The sequence below is a fragment of the Cyclopterus lumpus genome, chromosome 13 (genome assembly GCF_009769545.1).
Source record: "Cyclopterus lumpus isolate fCycLum1 chromosome 13, fCycLum1.pri, whole genome shotgun sequence".
Classification (NCBI taxonomy): domain Eukaryota; kingdom Metazoa; phylum Chordata; class Actinopteri; order Perciformes; family Cyclopteridae; genus Cyclopterus; species Cyclopterus lumpus.
The window spans coordinates 20755289-20778081 of NC_046978.1; the positions used below are offsets into that span (position 1 = coordinate 20755289).

Consider the following 22793-nt stretch of genomic DNA (forward strand, 5'->3'; position numbering starts at 1 on the left):
ACCAGTACAGAGATGAGTCTTTTATCAGCACTATGGTCTAACAAGACCAGTACAGAGATGAGTCCTTTATCAGCACTAAGGTCTAACAAGACCAGTACAGAGATGAGTCCTTTATCAGCACTAAGGTCTAACAAGACCAGTACGGAGATGAGTCCTTTATCAGCACTAAGGTCTAACAAGACCAGTACAGAGATGAGTCCTTTATCAACACTAAGGTCTAACAAGACCAGTACGGAGATGAGTCCTTTATCAGCACTAAGGTCTAACAAGACCAGTACGGAGATGAGTCCTTTATCAGCACTAAGGTCTAACAAGACCAGTACGGAGATGAGTCCTTTATCAGCACTAAGGTCTAACAAAACCAGTACGGAGATGAGTCCTTTATCAGCACTAAGGTCTAACAAAACCAGTACAGAGATGAGTCCTTTATCAGCACTAAGGTCTAACAAGACCAGTACAGAGATGAGTCCTTTATCAGCACTAAGGTCTAACAAGACCAGTACAGAGATGAGTCCTTTATCAACACTAAGGTCTAACAAGACCAGTACAGAGATGAGTCCTTTATCAGCACTAAGGTCTAACAAGACCAGTACAGAGATGAGTCCTTTATCAGCACTAAGGTCTAACAAGACCAGTACGGAGATGAGTCCTTTATCAGCACTAAGGTCTAACAAGACCAGTACAGAGATGAGTCCTACTTTCTCCAGGATCTTAGAGAGGAAGGGAAGGTTAGAGATCGGTCTGTAGTTAGCCAACACCTCTGGATTAAGAGTGGTCTTCTTCAGGAGAGGTTTAATTACAGCTACTTTGAAGGAATGTGGTACATGACCTGTTAGCAAAGACACATTAACAATATCCAGCAGAGAGGTGCCAATTAAAGGCAACACGTCTTTAAGCAGCCTCGTTGGGATGGGGTCTAAGAGACAGGTAGACGGTTTAGAAGTAGAAACCGTTGAGGACAATTGGTCTAGGTTAATGGGAGAAAAGCTATCCAAATATACACCAGGGCATACAGCCGTTTCCAAGGCCACTCCTCTTGATGACAGATCGGCAGTAGTTGAGGGCAAGAGATCATCAATCTTGACTCTAATAGTTCAAATCTTTTCATTGAAGAAGTTCATGAAGTCATTACTACTGAGGCACTACTACTACTACTGAGGTCTATATAGGCTCTGTGGAGCCGTGTATTCCTATAGACAACACACACATATATATGTATATATATATATATATATATGTATTTGTGTCTTTTGTTGCAAGCATTTCTGACTGCTTTGAAGGGGCGGGGCTTAGCTGGAAGACGGTGATGTCATCAGTAACTTTAAAAACAATTGCTTCTCATTATTTTACAGTTTTATTTCAAAGGAAACCAACAAACATAAATAAGCAGAAACAAACAACTTCATCTCATTTTAAAAGAGTGAAATCCAGCGTAATATTTCTCAGAGCTTTTATGAAAGCCCCAATTTAATAGTTTAGTTTCGAAAGAAACTTCATCTTCTTCAGCTGTAGAGATTATTTCTCTAAATAATAAACAAACGTGAACAAAAACAGTCAAAACATTCATAAGTATGAACGTGAATCATGAGTCCGACAGCTGGTCCGAGGGAAGCCGAATGGTGCGGCCCACCAGCCCCTGTACATCTTTACATGTTGCTTTTCCCCCAGTCCTACACGGCTCCGCCCCCTCCTCCGTCAGCTCCACCTCCTCCAGAAGCTCCTCCTCCTCCGGTTCTCAGGTCGTGCCAACGTTTCACAAAAGGTTCTCGGTTCTTCCAGATCAACTCTTGACCGAACAGGACGTACCCGCTGGAGGACAGACGGAACAGAGAGCATGCTGGGAAGTTAAACACCCTCCACCAATCACAGATGTTCTTCTCCATCCTGAACTTCAGTGCAGCAGGAAGCAGAGTACTTGTATTACTATGGTAGTAGAGTATTACTATGGTAGTAGAGTACTCAGAGTACTTGTATTACTATGGTAGTAGAGTACTCCCAGAGTACTTGTATTACTATGGTAGTAGAGTATTACTATGGTAGTAGAGTACTCAGAGTACTTGTATTACTATGGTAGTAGAGTACTCCCAGAGTACTTGTATTACTATGGTAGTAGAGTACTCAGAGTACTTGTATTACTATGTTAGTAGAGTACTCAGAGTACTTGTATTACTATGGTAGTAGAGTACTCAGAGTACTTGTATTACTATGGTAGTAGAGTACTCAGAGTACTTGTATTACTATGGTAGTAGAGTACTCCCAGAGTACTTGTATTACTATGGTAGTAGAGTATTACTATGGTAGTAGAGTACTCAGAGTACTTGTATTACTATGTTAGTAGAGTACCCAGAGTACTTGTATTACTATGGTAGTAGAGTACTCAGAGTACTTGTATTACTATGGTAGTAGAGTACCCAGAGTACTTGTATTACTATGTTAGTAGAGTACCCAGAGTACTTGTATTACTATGGTAGTAGAGTACTCAGAGTACTTGTATTACTATGTTAGTAGAGTACTCAGAGTACTTGTATTACTATGTTAGTAGAGTACTTGTATTACTATGTTAGTAGAGTACTCAGAGTACTTGTATTACTATGGTAGTAGAGTACTTGTATTACTATGGTAGTAGAGTACTCAGAGTACTTGTATTACTATGGTAGTAGAGTACTCAGAGTACTTGTATTACTATGGTAGTAGAGTACTCAGAGTACTTGTATTACTATGTTAGTAGAGTACTCAGAGTACTTGTATTACTATGTTAGTAGAGTACTCAGAGTACTTGTATTACTATGGTAGTAGAGTACTTGTATTACTATGTTAGTAGAGTACTCAGAGTACTTGTATTACTATGTTAGTAGAGTACTCAGAGTACTTGTATTACTATGTTAGTAGAGTACTCAGAGTACTTGTATTACTATGTTAGTAGAGTACTCAGAGTACTTGTATTACTATGGTAGTAGAGTACTTGTATTACTATGGTAGTAGAGTACCCAGAGTACTTGTATTACTATGGTAGTAGAGTACTCAGAGTACTTGTATTACTATGTTAGTAGAGTACTCAGAGTACTTGTATTACTATGGTAGTAGAGTACTCAGAGTACTTGTATTACTATGTTAGTAGAGTACTCAGAGTACTTGTATTACTATGGTAGTAGAGTACTTGTATTACTATGGTAGTAGAGTACCCAGAGTACTTGTATTACTATGGTAGTAGAGTACTCAGAGTACTTGTATTACTATGTTAGTAGAGTACTCAGAGTACTTGTATTACTATGTTAGTAGAGTACTCAGAGTACTTGTATTACTATGGTAGTAGAGTACTCAGAGTACTTGTATTACTATGTTAGTAGAGTACTCAGAGTACTTGTATTACTATGTTAGTAGAGTACTCCCAGAGTACTTGTATTACTATGGTAGTAGAGTACCCAGAGTACTTGTATTACTATGGTAGTAGAGTACTTGTATTACTATGTTAGTAGAGTACTCCCAGAGTACTTGTATTACTATGGTAGTAGAGTACCCAGAGTACTTGTATTACTATGGTAGTAGAGTACTTGTATTACTATGTTAGTAGAGTACTCCCAGAGTACTTGTATTACTATGGTAGTAGAGTACTCCCAGAGTACTTGTATTACTATGATAGTAGAGTACTCAGAGTACTTGTATTACTATGGTAGTAGAGTACTCAGAGTACTTGTATTACTATGTTAGTAGAGTACTCCCAGAGTACTTGTATTACTATGGTAGTAGAGTACCCAGAGTACTTGTATTACTATGATAGTAGAGTACTTGTATTACTATGTTAGTAGAGTACTCCCAGAGTACTTGTATTACTATGATAGTAGAGTACTCAGAGTACTTGTATTACTATGTTAGTAGAGTACTCCCAGAGTACTTGTATTACTATGTTAGTAGAGTACCCAGAGTACTTGTATTACTATGGTAGTAGAGTACCCAGAGTACTTGTATTACTATGGTAGTAGAGTACTCAGAGTACTTGTATTACTATGGTAGTAGAGTACTTGTATTACTATGTTAGTAGAGTACTCAGAGTACTTGTATTACTATGTTAGTAGAGTACTTGTATTACTATGTTAGTAGAGTACTTGTATTACTATGTTAGTAGAGTACTCCCAGAGTACTTGTATTACTATGGTAGTAGAGTACCCAGAGTACTTGTATTACTATGGTAGTAGAGTACCCAGAGTACTTGTATTACTATGGTAGTAGAGTACTCAGAGTACTTGTATTACTATGGTAGTAGAGTACTCAGAGTACTTGTATTACTATGTTAGTAGAGTACTCCTAGAGTACTTGTATTACTATGGTAGTAGAGTACTCAGAGTACTTGTATTACTATGGTAGTAGAGTACTCAGAGTACTTGTATTACTATGTTAGTAGAGTACTCAGAGTACTTGTATTACTATGGTAGTAGAGTACTTGTATTACTATGTTAGTAGAGTACTTGTATTACTATGTTAGTAGAGTACTTGTATTACTATGGTAGTAGAGTACTTGTATTACTATGGTAGTAGAGTACTTGTATTACTATGGTAGTAGAGTACTCAGAGTACTTGTATTACTATGGTAGTAGAGTACTCAGAGTACTTGTATTACTATGGTAGTAGAGTACTCAGAGTACTTGTATTACTATGGTAGTAGAGTACTTGTATTACTATGGTAGTAGAGTACTCAGAGTACTTGTATTACTATGTTAGTAGAGTACTCAGAGTACTTGTATTACTATGTTAGTAGAGTACTCAGAGTACTTGTATTACTATGGTAGTAGAGTACTCAGAGTACTTGTATTACTATGGTAGTAGAGTACTCAGAGTACTTGTATTACTATGGTAGTAGAGTACTCAGAGTACTTGTATTACTATGGTAGTAGAGTACTCAGAGTACTTGTATTACTATGTTAGTAGAGTACTCAGAGTACTTGTATTACTATGGTAGTAGAGTACTCAGAGTACTTGTATTACTATGGTAGTAGAGTACTCAGAGTACTTGTATTACTATGTTAGTAGAGTACTCAGAGTACTTGTATTACTATGGTAGTAGAGTACTCAGAGTACTTGTATTACTATGGTAGTAGAGTACTCAGAGTACTTGTATTACTATGGTAGTAGAGTACTCAGAGTACTTGTATTACTATGGTAGTAGAGTACTCAGAGTACTTGTATTACTATGGTAGTAGAGTACTCAGAGTACTTGTATTACTATGGTAGTAGAGTACTCAGAGTACTTGTATTACTATGGTAGTAGAGTACTCAGAGTACTTGTATTACTATGGTAGTAGAGTACTCAGAGTACTTGTATTACTATGGTAGTAGAGTACTCAGAGTACTTGTATTACTATGGTAGTAGACACATACAAGTATGAGTCACGTGACTCACATTCCAAACAAGGCTCCGCCCAGATGAGCCGCGTGGTCAAAGAACTTCCATCCCATCACCACACCGGCCGTGTCCATGGCAACGATGGCCTTCAGAGCCTGCAGAGAGACGGAGAGACAGACAGGTTGAGACAGAGAGACAGACAGGATGAGACGGATAGGATTAGATGGCGACAGAGGGAGAGACAGGATGAGACCGACAGGATGAGACAGAGAGACAGACAGGTTGAGACAGACAGGTTGAGATGGCGACAGAGGGAGAGATAGGATGAGACGGAGAGACAGACAGGATGAGACGGAGAGACAGACAGGATGAGACGGAGAGACAGACAGGATGAGATGGAGAGACAGACAGGATGAGATGGAGAGACAGACAGGATGAGACGGAGAGACAGACAGGATGAGACGGAGAGACAGACAGGATGAGATGGAGAGACAGACAGGATGAGATGGAGAGACAGACAGACAGACAGACAGACAGACAGGCAGACAGACAGACAGACAGACAGACAGACAGACAGACAGGCAGACAGACAGACAGACAGACAGACAGACAGACAGACAGACAGACAGACAGACATACAGACATACAGGCAGACAGACAGGTCTTACGTTGGCAGCAGTGAAGGTGAACATGGGGAGGAAGATGATGGCCAGCTTGGCTTCAGGCATCTGGGTGCAGACGGCAGCCAGGACGGCCATGATGGCTCCAGACTGGGGGGACAGAACACAGACTGGGTCGGGTTCCTGGACCCCCTGGACCTCTGGACCCCCTCAAAACCAGGACTCAAGTCCTCCAACTCAAAGTCCACCATCAAGTAGGCATTCATCTTTTAACTTGAAAGCATTTCATAACATAGAAACATTTACAATATAGAAATAGACTCAATATATCAGTTCGAGCTGTACAGGTTCACAAAGTAAAATCAAACCAGAATTTGCATATTTTGGGACATTGGTTGGATATTTTAAATTACATCTATAAGGAATTTCCAGATATATTTTATTAGTATTTGCAGATTGACATCATTCATATATTCACTAATATACGTACGGCTCCCAGAGACGGGCCGAACCTCCCGGTGGCCGTCTTACACACATAGCTGAAGAACGTAGAAACAACACCTGGAAAGAGAAGGTGTCAACATCAACAAGCCAACACTGATCAACAGGTCAGACAGACAGGTGCAGCACCTGCAGACAGGTAGACGGCCACGAACTGCTCTCTGCCCAGCATGGACACGGCGCTGGAGGAGAAGCTCCACAGGACGTACATGTTGGCCGCCATGTGGAGGAAGGAGAAGTGGCTGAACGTGGAGAGGAGCATCGGAGAGCACAGGGTCTCTGCAGGGAGACAGACCACAAGTTAGAGACAGACAACAGACAGACAACAGACAGACAACAGGCAGACACAGACAACATGCAGACACAGACAACAGTCAGACACAGACAACATGCAGATACAGACAACAGTCAGACACAGACAACAGACAACAGTCAGACAACAGGCAGAAACAGACAACAGTCAGACACAGACAACATGCAGATACAGACAACATGCAGATACAGACAACAGTCAGAAACAGACAACAGACAACAGTCAGACAACATGCAGATACAGACAACAGTCAGAAACAGACAACAGTCAAACAACAGTCAGAAACAGACAGACACAGAGAACAGGCAGAAACAGACAACAGACAGTCAGCAACAGTTACACACTTGTTGGTTTGACCCGTTTGTAGGCTGAATCTTAAACGTGATAAGGACATGGGGCCTTGAACGCACCACCCTGAGGACCTGAACAAGCTGTTGTTACAGAGTGGGCATGCAGACTCACTGGATGCCGGGTTGGAGGTGAAGTATTTGATCATGGAGCGCTGCAGAGCTGGAACTCTCCAACAGCAGAACACTATGGCGTTAGCAGCAATGATCCCTGGGAAACCAACAACAGAGACTATTAATAATAGTCAAGATTATCACCATGAGACTAAAGTCCAATCAGGATTCTCAATGTAAATTTGTGCGTCAGTTTGTTTGGATGTTGTCTCACCTGTGACCGCCCTCTGACCCTCACTCAAGCTGTTCCACCATTGATTCATCTGAAACATAAACAGCCAATCAGGGCTCAGACTGAACCAGCAGAACCTGTAGATATGTGTCCTGCTCTGTGATTGACCACTCAGACCCGACTAACCTCTTTGCGGACGTCTCCTCGTTTCTGAGGTCGCAGCTTCTCCAGCCAATCGGCTCGGATCTCGTCGAAGTAGTTCTGGACTCGAGACTTGAGAGACTCGTACTGCCAGATGGCCGCCACGCCAAAGGAGCAGCCTGTAAACTGAGATGGAGTTAACGCCTGTCTGCGACATCGCCGTGACATCACCTCCAACAGGTAAACGTCTCGACCTTACCCCCACGGTGAAGACGAGCGGTCTGAGGAGCTGGCCGAAGGCCCGGGGGGAGCTAGGCGGAGCCCGATGCTCCGTGTGGGGGGCGGGGCTCCGGCGCTGGGCAGCAGCCTCCAAAGACTCTGCGCGGGGGGGAACCAGATCCTCCTCCACCTTCTTGGATTCTGGTTTCTTGGCGACTTTCCTGAAGCCGCATCTCTGCTGAAAGCTGTGAGGACACCTGGTGGACAAACGGCACTATTCAACAACAGACACAACCTGAGGTACGCTAGCTGCCAACGTTAGAGACACCGAGAGCTAACAGAGCCACACACCGAGAGCTAACAGAGCCACACACCGAGAGCTAACAGAGCCACACACAGAGAGCTAACATAGCCACACACACAGAGAGCTAACATAGCCACACACACAGAGAGCTAACATAGCCACACACACAGAGAGCTAACAGAGCCACAGAGAGAGCTAACATAGCCACAGAGAGAGCTAACAGAGCCACACACAGAGAGCTAACATAGCCACACACACAGAGAGCTAACATAGCCACACACACAGAGAGCTAACAGAGCCACAGAGAGAGCTAACAGAGCCACACACAGAGAGCTAACATAGCCACACACACAGAGAGCTAACATAGCCACACACACAGAGAGCTAACAGAGCCACACACACAGAGAGCTAACAGAGCCACAGAGAGAGCTAACAGAGCCACACACAGAGCTAACATAGCCACACACACAGAGAGCTAACATAGCCACACACACAGAGAGCTAACAGAGCCACAGAGAGAGCTAACAGAGCCACACACAGAGAGCTAACATAGCCACACACACAGAGAGCTAACAGAGCCACACACACAGAGAGCTAACAGAGCCACACACACAGAGAGCTAACAGAGCCACACACACAGAGAGCTAACAGAGCCACAGAGAGAGCTAACAGAGCCACACACAGAGCTAACAGAGCCACACACACAGAGAGCTAACAGAGCCACAGAGAGAGAGCTAACAGAGCCACACACAGAGCTAACAGAGCCACACACAGAGCTAACAGAGCCACACACAGAGAGCTAACAGAGCCACACACAGAGCTAACAGAGCCACACACAGAGCTAACAGAGCCACACACAGAGAGCTAACAGAGCCACACACAGAGCTAACAGAGCCACACACAGAGCTAACAGAGCCACACACAGAGAGCTAACAGAGCCACAGAGAGAGCTAACAGAGCCACACACAGAGCTAACAGAGCCACACACAGAGCTAACAGAGCCACACACAGAGAGCTAACAGAGCCACACACAGAGCTAACAGAGCCACACACAGAGCTAACAGAGCCACACACAGAGAGCTAACAGAGCCACACACAGAGCTAACAGCCACACACAGAGCTAACAGAGCCACAGAGAGAGCTAACAGAGCCACAGAGAGAGCTAACAGAGCCATACAGAAAGCTAATACACACACAGAGCTAACAGAGAGCTAACACACACAGACACACACAGAGAGAGAGCTAACAGAGTCACAGAGAGCTAACAGAGTCACAGAGAGCTAAAACACACACACACACACACACACAGAGAGCTAACACACACAGACACACACACACACACACAGAGAGCTATCAGAGAGCTAACAGACACACACACACACACAGAGAGCTATCAGAGAGCTAACAGACACACACACACACAGAGAGCTAACAGAGCCACACACAGAGCTAACAGAGCCACACACAGAGCTAACAGCCACACAGAGAGCTAACAGAGCCACAGAGAGAGCTAACAGAGCCACAGAGAGAGCTAACAGAGCCACAGAGAGAGCTAACAGAGCCACACACACAGAGCTAACAGAACCACACACAGAGCTAACAGAGCCACACACAGAGAGCTAACAGAGCCATACAGAAAGCTAATACACACACACACACACAGAGCTAACAGAGAGCTAACACACACAGACACACACAGAGAGAGAGCTAACAGAGTCACAGAGAGCTAACAGAGTCACAGAGAGCTAACAGAGTCACAGAGAGCTAAAACACACACACACACACACAGAGAGCTAACAGAGAGCTAACACACACAGACACACACACAGAGAGCTATCAGAGAGCTAACACACACAGACACACACACACACACACACACAGAGAGCTATCAGATCAGCGGAAGACTTCCGGTCCGTCCCCCCAGACAGAGCCTCTCTCTCCGGCTGTGGTCACCTGTTCCCCGTCGCGGAGCTCCGTAGAACGTCTCGTCCGCTCCGCCCGAGCAGAACCGCGCAGCTCCTCCACGCCATGACCGAGCCGGTGACCCCGGTACAGCGTTCATTACCGGGTCAGCGTGGAGCTCCGAGCAGCGACACCTGGAGGACAGACACCTGTACCCCTCCACAACCTACAACTTCCGGCCGGGACTTTCGAAGTAAAAACATTTTTTTATTTCAAATGAGAAATTATTACTTTTTATTTATTGTAAATAATACTAATTTGTATTTTTCATTTTACTTTCTTTTCTTTTTAAATATTTTGGGGATAATTTCTAATATCTTTTCCAATATTTTGGCCACCTTTTGTTTTTACTGAGATCGTTTGAATATGTTCTAATAATAACTAATTCTTCACAAGTAAACCTTTGGACTGAAATAAAAACTCAGCGAATTTTATGCGATTTATTGAAGAGTTTTCCATCTACAGAGAATAAAATGCTTCACAAGTGTTAGTGAGAAGTTTCCTTCTACAGAGATTAAAATATCACAGACAATAAAAGTACATTGATGACCCCCCCCCCCCCCTACCCCACACACACACACACACACACACACAAAGGTAATAACGAAGCCCCGCCCACTTTTTAACACCAACTTCCTCATCTGATTAAAGAGGATTTACTGCTGAGCTGTGTTTGGTCTTCAGGCCTCCTCCAGGCCTCCTTTCAAAGCAAAGCATCATGGGAGGTGTAGTCAAATTAAGTGTTTGTTTCATCTTGAAACAACGAATCGTTTCCGGATCGTAAAAAACTAAAACAAAATATAGATCAGAGTCCTCCTCATTAACATGTTTATATTTGTGCATTTTATTTTGAAGGAGGGCGGGTTCCACCATGTCATCGTTACCAAAATAAACAAATTAAACCTCAAATAGCACCAACATTAATTTCATGCTAAATAAATACTCTGATGACATTTACAGTAAAAATATAAAACGGTTGAGTTCCAATATATTTACAAATCTGAGCAAGATAATGCAGAACCAGGACCAGAACCAGGACCGGCACCTTGACTAAAGAACCAGGACTATGACCAGGACCGGAACCAGGACGAGAACCAGCACCAGAACCCATTCTAGAAACAGGACTAGAATCAAGACCAGAACCAGGACCAAACGCATGACCAGAACCAGAACTAGGACCAGGACCAGAACCAGTACCGGAATACGGATCAGAACCAGGATTAGAAATGGGAAATGGACCAGAATCAGGACCAGAAACAGAACCAGAAATCAAAACTGAACCGTTATCGGACAAAAACCAGGAACCTTCAACTCAGGACCAGAACAGGAAGTTCGTCCTGTGAACTTTGAAATTCAAACATCTTTAGTTTGTTTAAAGGATCAGATCAATATTCATTGTACTCTATTAATAACATTGAACTGAATCATTAAATCCACAAAGTGGAAGATTTAACATCAGCTTCTGGTCCTAGTCCTGCGTGGCTCTGGTCTTGCATGGTCCTGGTTTGGGACTGATGGTCACAACTCGCCGCTCTCTTAGTTTTTACACTGAAACTGAAGAACATGAATAAAGAACTCGTCTGAAAGAAAACTGGAACAAAAAACACGTTTAAAGGTTTAAAGCCAAACATATTCACAGCTTCTCACGCGATTGGCTCCCAGTTTGTTAACAGAATACTGACGGACCAATGACACGCAGTCACTACCTCCCTGCTGACCAATCAGGATGCACTTTCACTTCTGGAGGCGAGGCTGAAGTTCACTCAACGCCACCAACCAATCAGCCGGCTGCATTTTTTTAATTTTCAAAATAAATGTCATCCAATCTGGTTTACTGAGCAAATGAGAGTTTGAGTGATAAACATAAGAAATATGATGACACATTTTGTTAGTGAGAGTTATATCCAAGTTAATATGCAATATTTTAATTTCATCAAAATTAATAATAATATTGAGCGAAACACTGACGTGCAGGATTTAAATATTTATTTAGCGCCCGCTGGTGGACGTAGACGGCACCACGTCTCACCACGACAGTCTGAAGGATGATCAAATGATATATTATATATATATCTTTATATTTGACATAGTTTCTGGTCGAAAGCATAGTGACTGCCCCCTGCTGGATTGAACTGGAAGTCGTATCAGTTTCACTTCCGATGAACTGAGACACAATTATTGTTTAAACGCTCGAGAAACATTTGTATTAGTATAAAATAAAAGAGAAGAAACATTATGTCATCATAATTCTAGTTAAAGCTGCATTAACCAGGTTAACGACTTTGTCAGAGTGGATAAAGTCTAACGTGATCGAACCAGTCAATCTGCCAACCTCTTATTGATTTTATAACATTTTATTGTTTGATTGGTTGGTTTATTGGTTGATTGATTGGTTGGTTGGTTGGTTGATTGGTTGGTTGGTTGGTTGATTGGTTGTTTGGTTGATTGGTTGTTTGATTGGTTGATTGGTTGGTTGGTTTTTTGGTTGATTGGTTGGTTGGTTAGTTAGTTGGTTGGTTGGTTGATTGGTTGGTTAGTTGGTTGGTTGATTGGTTGATTGGTTGATTGTTAGTTGGTTGGTTGATTGTTTGGTTTTTTGGTTGATTGGTTGGTTGATTGGTTGATTTTTGGTTGATTGGTTGGTTGATTGGTTGATTGTTAGTTGGTTGGTTGATTGTTTGGTGTTTTGGTTGATTGGTTGTTTGGTTAGTTGGTTGATTGGTTGGTTTTTTGGTTGATTGGTTGGTTTTTTGGTTTTTTGATTGGTTGGTTGGTTGGTTGATTGGTTGGTTGATTGACGGCGTTATCTTTAACATGACAGTTTCTCCTCACAGAGACAAACCAAAGAGTCTCTTCCTGTTTGTCCTCTCAGGCTCTGCAGGAAGAGGAGGAGGAAGAGGAGGCTCCTCCTCCTCCTCATTCCCTCATGCAGACGCTGCACCTCCCGATGCTCTCCCTCTGCTGCCAGCCCTCCGTCAGCGTGGTGGAGGCACCGTGGTCGAGCTCGGAGGCCGTCGTCTCCACCCGCGTCAGCCAGAAGCTGTAGATGTTGGCGAAGTAGTGGCAGGTTCCTCGGGGCCCCTGGCACTCGACGAAGGGCTGGGCCCTGAAGTCCGCCAGGCAGCTGCCAGATGATGTCAGAGACTGGCCGCCGCCCTCGTCGCCGGCTCCCGTGTGCTGCAACACACACAGGAAATGACATCATCACCACCATCAGCAGGAGCTGAGAGATTTGAGCTGAGAGAGTTAGTTTCCTGGATACAACAATACAACTACAGCATGTGAGGGCACACACAGAGCACTGCAGTAGGAGTACTAGTTATAGTATTAGTGGTAGTATTGCCTTCATTCGTGTATGTGCTAGCGGCAGTGGTATTAGCAGTAGTATTCACTTTAGTAGTAGTAGTATTCTCAGTATTAGAAGATAGTATAACAGTGCTAGTAGTACTTCTGGACTGCAGTACCCACCATGAGGAAAGAGTATCCGGTCCACAGGCTCCTCCAGTTGGGGGGGCAGTCTGGCTGGCCAGAGGTCTGGCTGTGCAGAGCGACAGGTGAGGAGGGGGCTTCACACACCACGCAGCGGCTGATGTGGTCTTCGATGGAGGCTCCGCCCACCGGAATACTGGGGACGGCCGCCGTCGTTGACAGCCAATAGGATTTATCGTTCCGACTGGCGTAGGAGCAGGTTCCCATGTTGCAGGAGGAGAACGGCATTGTGGAGAAGACCCGCATGCACGACCCCGCCTGACCTGGAGAGAGGTAGACCATCGACAGCTCACTTCAGCATCTCAAACATCTAGATTCTCATGAAGGAACATAGTGTGTGTGGTCCTCTAGGGCAGCGGCCTGGTACTGGTCCATAGGTCCCTTGGTACCGCACAGAACCTTTTGATTGATTGAAGTTCAAAAATATGTTTTATTTTGAAAAATTACCGGATACATCTGTCTGTCCATCTGAGCCTCTTGACACACAACAATCTAACCCACAATGAGTGACTGACGGGGGCCTAAGACACGCCGGTGTTCTGGATCACGGCACAATAGCCTAAAAGGCACCGGAACCTGCTTCCATTTCCACTTCCTGTCTTTGTGACGAGGAAAAATATGTTCAACTTGTGTGTCGATGAAGCCGATCGGCCGTGGGATGCTCGTGTCTGAAAACATTATTGTATCTGTCTACGATACGTCATATTAGTATACAGACCAGATACAACTGTGTCTAAATATACGTGTATGAACCATATGGTACAAACAATACCCACACTTCAGCCTACATCAACCTGCTACCATGTTAGCGTAGCTTAGCACCGATCAAACCCGATTGTCTTATTCATGTTAAATCTAAAAGGTTTATTTGATGTGCATACAGCTGCACTTGGAGACGAGTGAACCTTCCATGATGTCATGAAGTTCCTCAACATGAACAAAGCAGCAATAGAGGTTATTTCAGACCTGCTTGATGAGTCATATATCAGTGGCCGTCAGGGCCTTCAAAGCCTTCTCTGAAGGCCTAAACAGAATCACAAAGTTATAGCTATTTTATTAATTTTTTATTTCAATTTTTTTATGGTCAATCGGCTACCGTGACTCGTCGTCTAACAGGAAACTATAGCACGGTTCATGTTATTGAAACTGTTGTTTCGAGAAGTAATTGAATTTATAGTATTTTAGTTCTTTCATCTATGGCTGAAGGAGGAAGACTAGAACCGCTATTCTCAAGGAGGACGTTTGAGGAAAAGCAGGAAATCGTAGCACATGGCCGCCCGACCCCACAGCTAACAGCCTGGACCCAGCAGGAAAAAACATCTATGCGTCACGTTCAGTTCGCCAACTACGAACTTCCTGGATGAGCATCGGAGAAGAGTTGCCAACTGTATTGCTGGGAATGCCTTTAATTTGGACTGAGCGTCTTGGTGTTTACTGCCACTGTGGAGCGGACAAGCCAGCCTCCACTTCGAAAAACAGTCAGCCAGCCTCCACTTCGAAAAACAGTCAGCCAGCCTCCACTTCGAAAAACAAAGTCAGCCAGCCTCCACTTCGAAAAACAGTCAGCCAGCCTCCACTTCGAAAAAAACAGTCAGCCAGCCTCCACTTCGAAAAACAAAGTCAGCCAGCCTCCACTTCGAAAAACAAAGTCAGCCAGCCTCCACTTCGAAAAACAGTCAGCCAGCCTCCACTTCGAAAAACAGTCAGCCAGCCTCCACTTCGAAAAACAGTCAGCCAGCCTCCACTTCGAAAAACAAAGTCAGCCAGCCTCCACTTCGAAAAACAGTCAGCCAGCCTCCACTTCGAAAAAAACAGTCAGCCAGCCTCCACTTCGAAAAACAAAGTCAGCCAGCCTCCACTTCGAAAAACAAAGTCAGCCAGCCTCCACTTCGAAAAACAGTCAGCCAGCCTCCACTTCGAAAAACAGTCAGCCAGCCTCCACTTCGAAAAACAGTCAGCCAGCCTCCACTTCGAAAAACAGTCACCAAGCCTCCACTTCGAAAAACAGTTAGCCAGCCTCCACTTCGAAAAAAACAGTCAGCCAGCCTCCACTTCGAAAAACAAAGTCAGCCAGCCTCCACTTCGAAAAACAGTCAGCCAGCCTCCACTTCGAAAAACAGTCAGCCAGCCTCCACTTCGAAAAACAGTTAGCCAGCCTCCACTTCGAAAAACAGTCAGCCAGCCTCCACTTCGAAAAACAGTCAGCCAGCCTCCACTTCGAAAAACAGTCAGCCAGCCTCCACTTCGAAAAACAGTTAGCCAGCCTCTACTTCGAAAAACAGTCAGCCAGCCTCCACTTCGAAAAACAGTTAGCCAGCCTCCACTTCGAAAAACAGTCAGCCAGCCTCCACTTCGAAAAACAGTGACCAAGCCTCCACTTCGAAAAACAGTTAGCCAGCCTCCACTTCGAAAAACAAAGTCAGCCAGCCTCCACTTCGAAAAACAGTCAGCCAGCCAGCCTCCACTTCGAAAAACAGTCAGCCAGCCTCCACTTCGAAAAACAGTCACCAAGCCTCCACTTCGAAAAACAGTTAGCCAGCCTCCACTTCGAAAAACAAAGTCAGCCAGCCTCCACTTCGAAAAACAGTCAGCCAGCCTCCACTTCGAAAAAAACAGTCAGCCAGCCTCCACTTCGAAAAACAAAGTCAGCCAGCCTCCACTTCGAAAAACACAGTCAGCCAGCCTCCACTTCGAAAAACAGTCAGCCAGCCTCCACTTCGAAAAACAGTCAGCCAGCCTCCACTTCGAAAAACAGTCAGCCAGCCTCCACTTCGAAAAACAGTCACCAAGCCTCCACTTCGAAAAACAGTTAGCCAGCCTCCACTTCGAAAAACAAAGTCAGCCAGCCTCCACTTCGAAAAACAGTCAGCCAGCCTCCACTTCGAAAAACAAAGTCAGCCAGCCTCCACTTCGAAAAACAAAGTCAGCCAGCCTCCACTTCAAAAAACAGTCAGCCAGCCTCCACTTCGAAAAACAGTCAGCCAGCCTCCACTTCGAAAAACAGTCACCAAGCCTCCACTTCGAAAAACAGTTAGCCAGCCTCCACTTCGAAAAATAAAGTCAGCCAGCCTCCACTTCGAAAAACAGTCAGCCAGCCTCCACTTCGAAAAACAGTCAGCCAGCCTCCACTTCGAAAAACAGTCAGCCAGCCTCCACTTCGAAAAACAGTCAGCCAGCCTCCACTTCGAAAAACAGTTAGCCAGCCTCTACTTCGAAAAACAGTCAGCCAGCCTCCACTTCGAAAAACAGTTAGCCAGCCTCCACTTCGAAAAACAGTCAGCCAGCCTCCACTTCGAAAAACAGTCAGCCAGCCTCCACTTCGAAAAACACATAGATGACTACACCACATTTGAACTTGATGGTGTAATTTCTTTTTTGGGGTTTAAAAATATTTCACACCATTTTTGTGTGTGTAAAAAGGTGTTTGTAGATAGGGAGGTGTCTCTGTGTGTCTAATAATTATGACCATAGTCGTGGTTTTTACTTTACTATCTACTGATAATGACATAAATGAACACAGGAACATATTATGAGCGTAATGAACAACATCAGGCAGTCAGGGGGATTTCAGAGACAACTAGGAGCTCAGGGGTCAGTCAGGAGAGTTCTCTAGCAGGATTTCTGGGGACCCTTTTCAACCTTTTTGACAGCCTCTCAACTTGAAATGAAACATCAGAATGTCTTGATTGTCTCTGATGGACATCCTGAGATGGTCTACTATGGACCTGAAGTGGAATGATTTCATAACTATGGGTCATTCTTTTTTAAATATTATCTAAAGTTAGACATAAATTGCCTCGTGAGCTGATTTGAAGTCAGCTCAGGAAAGAGATTTTCAGGGGCTCTCATTTAGAAATCAAACATCAGAATGTCTTGATTGTCTCTGATGGACATCTCTATTAATCTCAAGTTATTTAAATGTATTACTATATATGTATTTAAATGCGTATTTCCTGATGATTACGTTCACCGGAAGTCTGCTCTTTTTCTGAAGTTAGTTCTTACACGCTCGTACCGTAACGCCTCGTATATACGAGTCCCGGGGAAACAATTGCGGGCTGGCTTGACTGTTTTTGGAGACCGCAGTCACTGTGGAGCTGCTGGTGGAGCTGCTGTTAGACCTGTTGTTAGACCTGTTGGTGGAGCTGCTGGTGGACCTGCTGTTAGACCTGTTGTTAGACCTGTTGGTGGAGCTGCTGGTGGACCTGTTGTTAGACCTGTTGGTGGAGCTGCTGGTGGACCTGCTGTTAGACCTGTTGTTAGACCTGTTGGTGGAGCTGCTGGTGGACCTGCTGTTAGACCTGTTGGTGGAGCTGCTGGTGGACCTGCTGTTAGACCTGTTGTTAGACCTGTTGGTGGAGCTGCTGGTGGACCTGCTGTTAGACCTGTTGTTAGACCTGTTGGTGGAGCTGCTGGTGGAGCTGCTGTTAGACCTGTTGTTAGACCTGTTGGTGGAGCTGCTGGTGGACCTGCTGTTAGACCTGTTGTTAGACCTGTTGGTGGAGCTGCTGGTGGACCTGCTTTTAGACCTGTTGGTGGAGCTGCTGGTGGACCTGCTGTTAGACCTGTTGTTAGACCTGTTGGTGGAGCTGCTGGTGGACCTGCTGTTAGACCTGTTGTTAGACCTGTTGGTGGAGCTGCTGGTGGAGCTGCTGTTAGACCTGTTGTTAGACCTGTTGGTGGAGCTGCTGGTGGACCTGCTGTTAGACCTGTTGTTAGACCTGTTGGTGGAGCTGCTGGTGGACCTGTTGTTAGACCTGTTGGTGGAGCTGCTGGTGGACCTGCTGTTAGACCTGTTGTTAGACCTGTTGGTGGAGCTGCTGGTGGACCTGCTGTTAGACCTGTTGTTAGACCTGTTGGTGGAGCTGCTGGTGGACCTGCTGTTAGACCTGTTGTTAGACCTGTTGGTGGAGCTGCTGGTGGACCTGTTGTTAGACCTGTTGGTGGAGCTGCTGGTGGACCTGCTGTTAGACCTGTTGGTGGAGCTGCTGGTGGACCTCTTGTTATACCTGTTGGTGGAGCTGCTGGTGGACCTGCTGTTAGACCTGTTGTTAGACCTGTTGGTGGAGCTGCTGGTGGACCTGCTGTTAGACCTGTTGTTAGACCTGTTGGTGGAGCTGCTGGTGGACCTGCTGTTAGACCTGTTGGTGGAGCTGCTGGTGGACCTGCTGTTAGACCTGTTGTTAGACCTGTTGGTGGAGCTGCTGGTGGACCTGCTGTTAGACCTGTTGTTAGACCTGTTGGTGGAGCTGCTGGTGGACCTGCTGTTAGACCTGTTGTTAGACCTGTTGGTGGAGCTGCTGGTGGACCTGCTGTTAGACCTGTTGTTAGACCTGTTGGTGGAGCTGCTGGTGGACCTGTTGTTAGACCTGTTGTTAGACCTGTTGGTGGACCTGCTGTTAGACCTGCTGTTAGACCTGTTGGTGGAGCTGCTGGTGGACCTCTTGTTAGACCTGTTGGTGGAGCTGCTGGTGGAGCTGCTGGTGGAGCTGCTGGTGGAGCTGCTGGTGGAGCTGCTGGTGGAGCATGCCATCATGCTCGTATTTATGGGTCTGCACTCTGCAGTTAGTGTATTTGTAGGTTTTGCGCTTCATGTAACATTTTATTTCACATTTTATTTCACTTGTCAAACACGAAACAAATAATAACCTGAAGCTGTGGCGTCATAATGAGGTGATTAGGGTGTTCAGCACAGAAGGCCTGGGTCTCAAATGCACGGCCCGCCACTGTAATGTGTATATACATATATATATATATATATATATATATATATATATATATATATATATGTGTGTGTATAATATATATACCCAGATCCTGAGTGTGAGCCTTCTCCTGGCCCTCCAGGTACAGCAGACTATATCCGACCCACAGGACCTTCATGTCGAGTGGACAGGAAGGAACCGCCTTTGATTGGCTGTGCAACACCAATAAGAAGCCAGAGTTCAAGTTTTTGGTTGGTCCACGAGGGCCGCGGTCACCCATTGGACCAGGATCACCTGAGACACAAAGACCACAGGAAGTTAAATCAACAAAACAAACCCACACAGATACACAACGACTGTGACTACCAGAGAGTCAGAGAGACGGGTCCAGGTCTCACCTTGGGCTCCCACGACTCCGCTCTCCCCCGGCCGGCCCGGTTCTCCTCGGCCTCCATCTGGACCATCAGGCCCCTCAGGGCCTGATGGTCCCTCAAACCCGATGTCCCCCTTCTTACCTGAAATACATCATCAATCACCTTCATGATCAGCAGACCGAGTTGTAGTTTCATAGATATTTTGAGACCTTTTTGAGGCTTTGGTGGAGGATCAAGTCTGAATGGGACATGATGAAAGTTATCATGACCTGGACCACCAACTGTTTCTCACCTTTGGGTCCTATCCGGCCGATTTCTCCCTGGACGCCGACATCTCCATCCAGACCGGGGGACCCAGGGGGACCTGGAGGACCTGGCGTCGCAGGAGGGTAAGTGGGGCAAGATGAGACTCGTCCCATCTCCCCCTTTGGACCCACCGGTCCAGTGGATCCCTTTGGTCCTGGAGGCCCACCGGGACCGGTACAGCCTCTAGGACCCCTATTACCAGGTAGGCCCATCAGACCAGAAGACCCCCGCAGACCTGATCTCACACCAAGATGAAACCAAGTTCATGATAAGATGTTCTGAGCATAAAGACCATGATCATTCTTTCACTTCAAATGAGGACCAATAATAAAAGATGAAAACAGAGTAAAGAACAAAGAGACTTCCTGTTCTTCTGATCTTCATGAAGCTCAACTTTGAGGAACTGGATTATTCTGCTCAATACATTTTTTCTTTTAAAACATTTTTTTACGATTACCACTGTTAGCTCTGTTGTTAGCACTGTTAGCTGTGAGCCGCCGCCATGTTGAGAGCCATATGGAGGCAACAGATATTTTGTGTTTAGCACCTTTAAAGATTGAAAGAAAAGACAGTCTGACCTTTCAATCCCGGATTTCCGGTGATGCCTGGCAGACCTTCGGGCCCCTGAGGTCCTTGAAGGCCCCCTGGCCCCTGGCACCCTGTGTCCCCGTTGTCCCCATCATCTCCAGGTACTGGAGGGTTCTGACCCGGATCCCCCACCTCACCAGAACACCCTGAAACATCAAACAAAGTTCAGAGGTCATCCAGTGTGATTTATATAAGTTGATTAAACCCAAAAGTTAAAGTCTGACCTGGTTCTCCATCTATTCCAGTAGGACCAGGATCTCCAAGAGTCCCTGGGATTGGACCTTTACAGTCTGGTCCAGGTTTACCTGGAGGTCCCAAATCCCCTTGTGGTCCTACGACACATAAAGAGCCATCAGTCAAACTGATGGGTCACTGCTGGTCGGTCACATCCTGACACCGACACACTGCCACAGACCTTTGGGTCCTGGGGGGCCTCTGGGTCCCGGTGGGCCATGCTGTGATGAACCAATGTGTCCCGGGGGACCTGGAGGACCTTTATCCCCTGGAAGACCAAGAGAACCTGGATCACCCGATTCCCCCAGACCTAAACAGAGAAAAGTGATGCTGATGACTCAACTTTATAAAATGAATTATTTCTGGAACAAATGTTCAATAAGTTTCACACAATGCATTTTTGACCCTTCATTTATCTTTTGAATCTAAAACCACCATCAATATGTTCAGATGAAGTCAAAACACAAAATAAAAGCAAAGACTAGGACGGATATTAATATCATTGAGATGATTATTGATCAATAATAAGAAACGCAGACATTTCGGTCTCATCCTAACTTTAACCGTTATAGTTTTTTCAGAGAATTAAATAAATAAATGTTGATTGGTAATCAGAAGTACCAACTTCACAACACCACAACTTCAGTTGCGTCTCTTTTTCCTAATAAAGTTTTGTCCAAACTTCTTCAACGGCTCAACTTGACGACAGCTTTGAGGCTTTGAGGCTTCGAGGCTTCGAGGCTTCGAGGCTGGAGGTTAAAGCTCTGGACTCGCGGTGCTACTGGACACAGAGGCTGTTTCACTTCCTGTTTGGCCGAGCCTAAAGCTTAAGATGAGTTGAACTGCACTTTGGTCACATGACGTGTATGAGAGTGAGTCCTCAGACCGGTACCTCTGGTCCCCATGTCCCCCTTCACTCCCTTGAGTCCGTCCAGTCCGTGAAGGCCCAGTGGTCCAGGAGGACCTGACACACCAAAAACATTCATAAAAAACAAAAGTTAACTTATTTTGACGCACTGAAATAAGTTTATATATAATAATAATAATAAATAAGTCTACATATAATAATATGTCTAGGCAAAAGAAACAACAAACAATGGTAGAAAACTGTAACTCTAGACGTATCACCTCCTCACAGCTTTTATTTTGACAGATAGCAGGAAGACCAAAGTGTACCGACGTTGTGTACTGAGGTCTAAATGTGATCCGGGTCCAGGTGTGGTCTGGTTTTTATAATGTGTTTGTCAGATATCCGGAGACGCGTCACAATAAAAAGTTCTTTATAGAGTTAAAGAAGTCACGTGAGACAGCAGCTCTGACCTGGAAGTCCCAGGAAGCCTGCAGGTCCTGGAGGACCATCAGCACCCGCATTACCAGGAAGACCTGGAAGACCAGAACGGCCTCTGGGACCCGACGGACCGACCACACCTGGAATAAATCAGACAGACAGAGAGACAGAGAGACAGACAGACAGACAGACAGAGAGACAGACAGACAGACAGACAGACAGAGAGAGAGACAGAGAGACAGACACACAGACAGACAGAGAGACAGGTAGAGAGACATGTGTTTTAATTCAGACGTCTGAAATGAAGTCTGTGTTTAACAGCAGTGTTTAGTTCTCTGATTTGTAAAACAGGTCAGTGAACGCCCCTCTGTTGGATGCTAAAGAGTCTAAAGGAGTAGGTCACATGACTTCATGTTAGAAAAAAATGTGTAAAGACTTGACGAGGCCCAGGCAAGCTTCTGTACCTGGTGGGCCCAGTTCCCCCTGCTGGCCTTGATCTCCTTTGCATCCTCTTTGTCCTGGACCCCCAATAAAACCGGGTCCTCCAGGAAGTCCGTGAGGTCCGCGAGGTCCTGAAAGAGACAAACAGCTGATTCACCAAGAAACTGTTCAAGTCATGTTGCTGATCATCTTTATTCACTGCAGCTGAACCAGATCCTTACCTAAGGGTCCAAAGTCTCCAGGAGGCCCGTTGTCTCCAGGTGGACCAGAACAACCGAAGGAGTCTCCTTTATCACCTGAAACCCAAAAGGAAACATCACACATTGAGATAAAACCC

At 45.2% G+C, this 22793-nt stretch overlaps 2 protein-coding genes across 3 annotated transcripts in view; both read right to left on the reverse strand.

The window, feature by feature from the left end:
* Positions 1–1335: 1335 nt before the first annotated feature.
* On the reverse strand, positions 1336–10149 carry LOC117741945 (presenilins-associated rhomboid-like protein, mitochondrial). Its single transcript, XM_034549232.1, has 10 exons — positions 10023–10149; positions 7806–8022; positions 7592–7732; positions 7448–7496; positions 7235–7330; positions 6589–6738; positions 6449–6519; positions 6007–6108; positions 5396–5493; positions 1336–1809 (listed from the first exon to the last, which is right to left on the reverse strand). The coding sequence occupies exons 1-10, from the start codon at positions 10097–10099 to the stop codon at positions 1671–1673; spliced, it is 1140 nt and encodes a 379-aa protein (XP_034405123.1). The 5' UTR covers positions 10100–10149; the 3' UTR covers positions 1336–1670.
* Positions 10150–12754: 2605 nt separating this feature from the next.
* Positions 12755–22793, reverse strand: part of col4a4 (collagen, type IV, alpha 4) — an 80224-nt gene continuing 70185 nt past the window's right edge. For both annotated transcript variants that reach the window (XM_034549248.1, XM_034549249.1), the window contains exons 36-47: positions 22678–22752; positions 22480–22587; positions 22048–22155; positions 21620–21691; positions 20909–21037; positions 20718–20825; positions 20484–20639; positions 19892–20140; positions 19624–19740; positions 19331–19519; positions 13500–13783; positions 12755–13208 (exon numbers count right to left, since the gene is read on the reverse strand). In XM_034549248.1, the coding sequence (XP_034405139.1) occupies positions 12948–13208; positions 13500–13783; positions 19331–19519; positions 19624–19740; positions 19892–20140; positions 20484–20639; positions 20718–20825; positions 20909–21037; positions 21620–21691; positions 22048–22155; positions 22480–22587; positions 22678–22752 (1856 nt within the window). In that variant the 3' untranslated portion in view covers positions 12755–12947. The remainder of the gene's footprint in view (positions 13209–13499; positions 13784–19330; positions 19520–19623; positions 19741–19891; positions 20141–20483; positions 20640–20717; positions 20826–20908; positions 21038–21619; positions 21692–22047; positions 22156–22479; positions 22588–22677; positions 22753–22793) is intronic.

What these genes read in the sequence shown, in the direction of transcription:
- LOC117741945 (XM_034549232.1), bottom strand. Translation starts at nt 10,099, where the DNA reads ATGGCGTGGAGGAGCTGCGCGGTTCTGCTCGGGCGGAGCGGACGAGAC. An exon ending in GGCCGTCTACCTGTCTGCAG is followed by an intron (nt 6,520 to 6,588) that starts GTGCTGCACCTG and finishes TTCTCTTTCCAG; the next exon opens with GTGTTGTTTCTACGTTCTTC. An exon ending in TCGGCCCGTCTCTGGGAGCC is followed by an intron (nt 6,109 to 6,448) that starts GTACGTATATTA and finishes CTGTCCCCCCAG; the next exon opens with TCTGGAGCCATCATGGCCGT.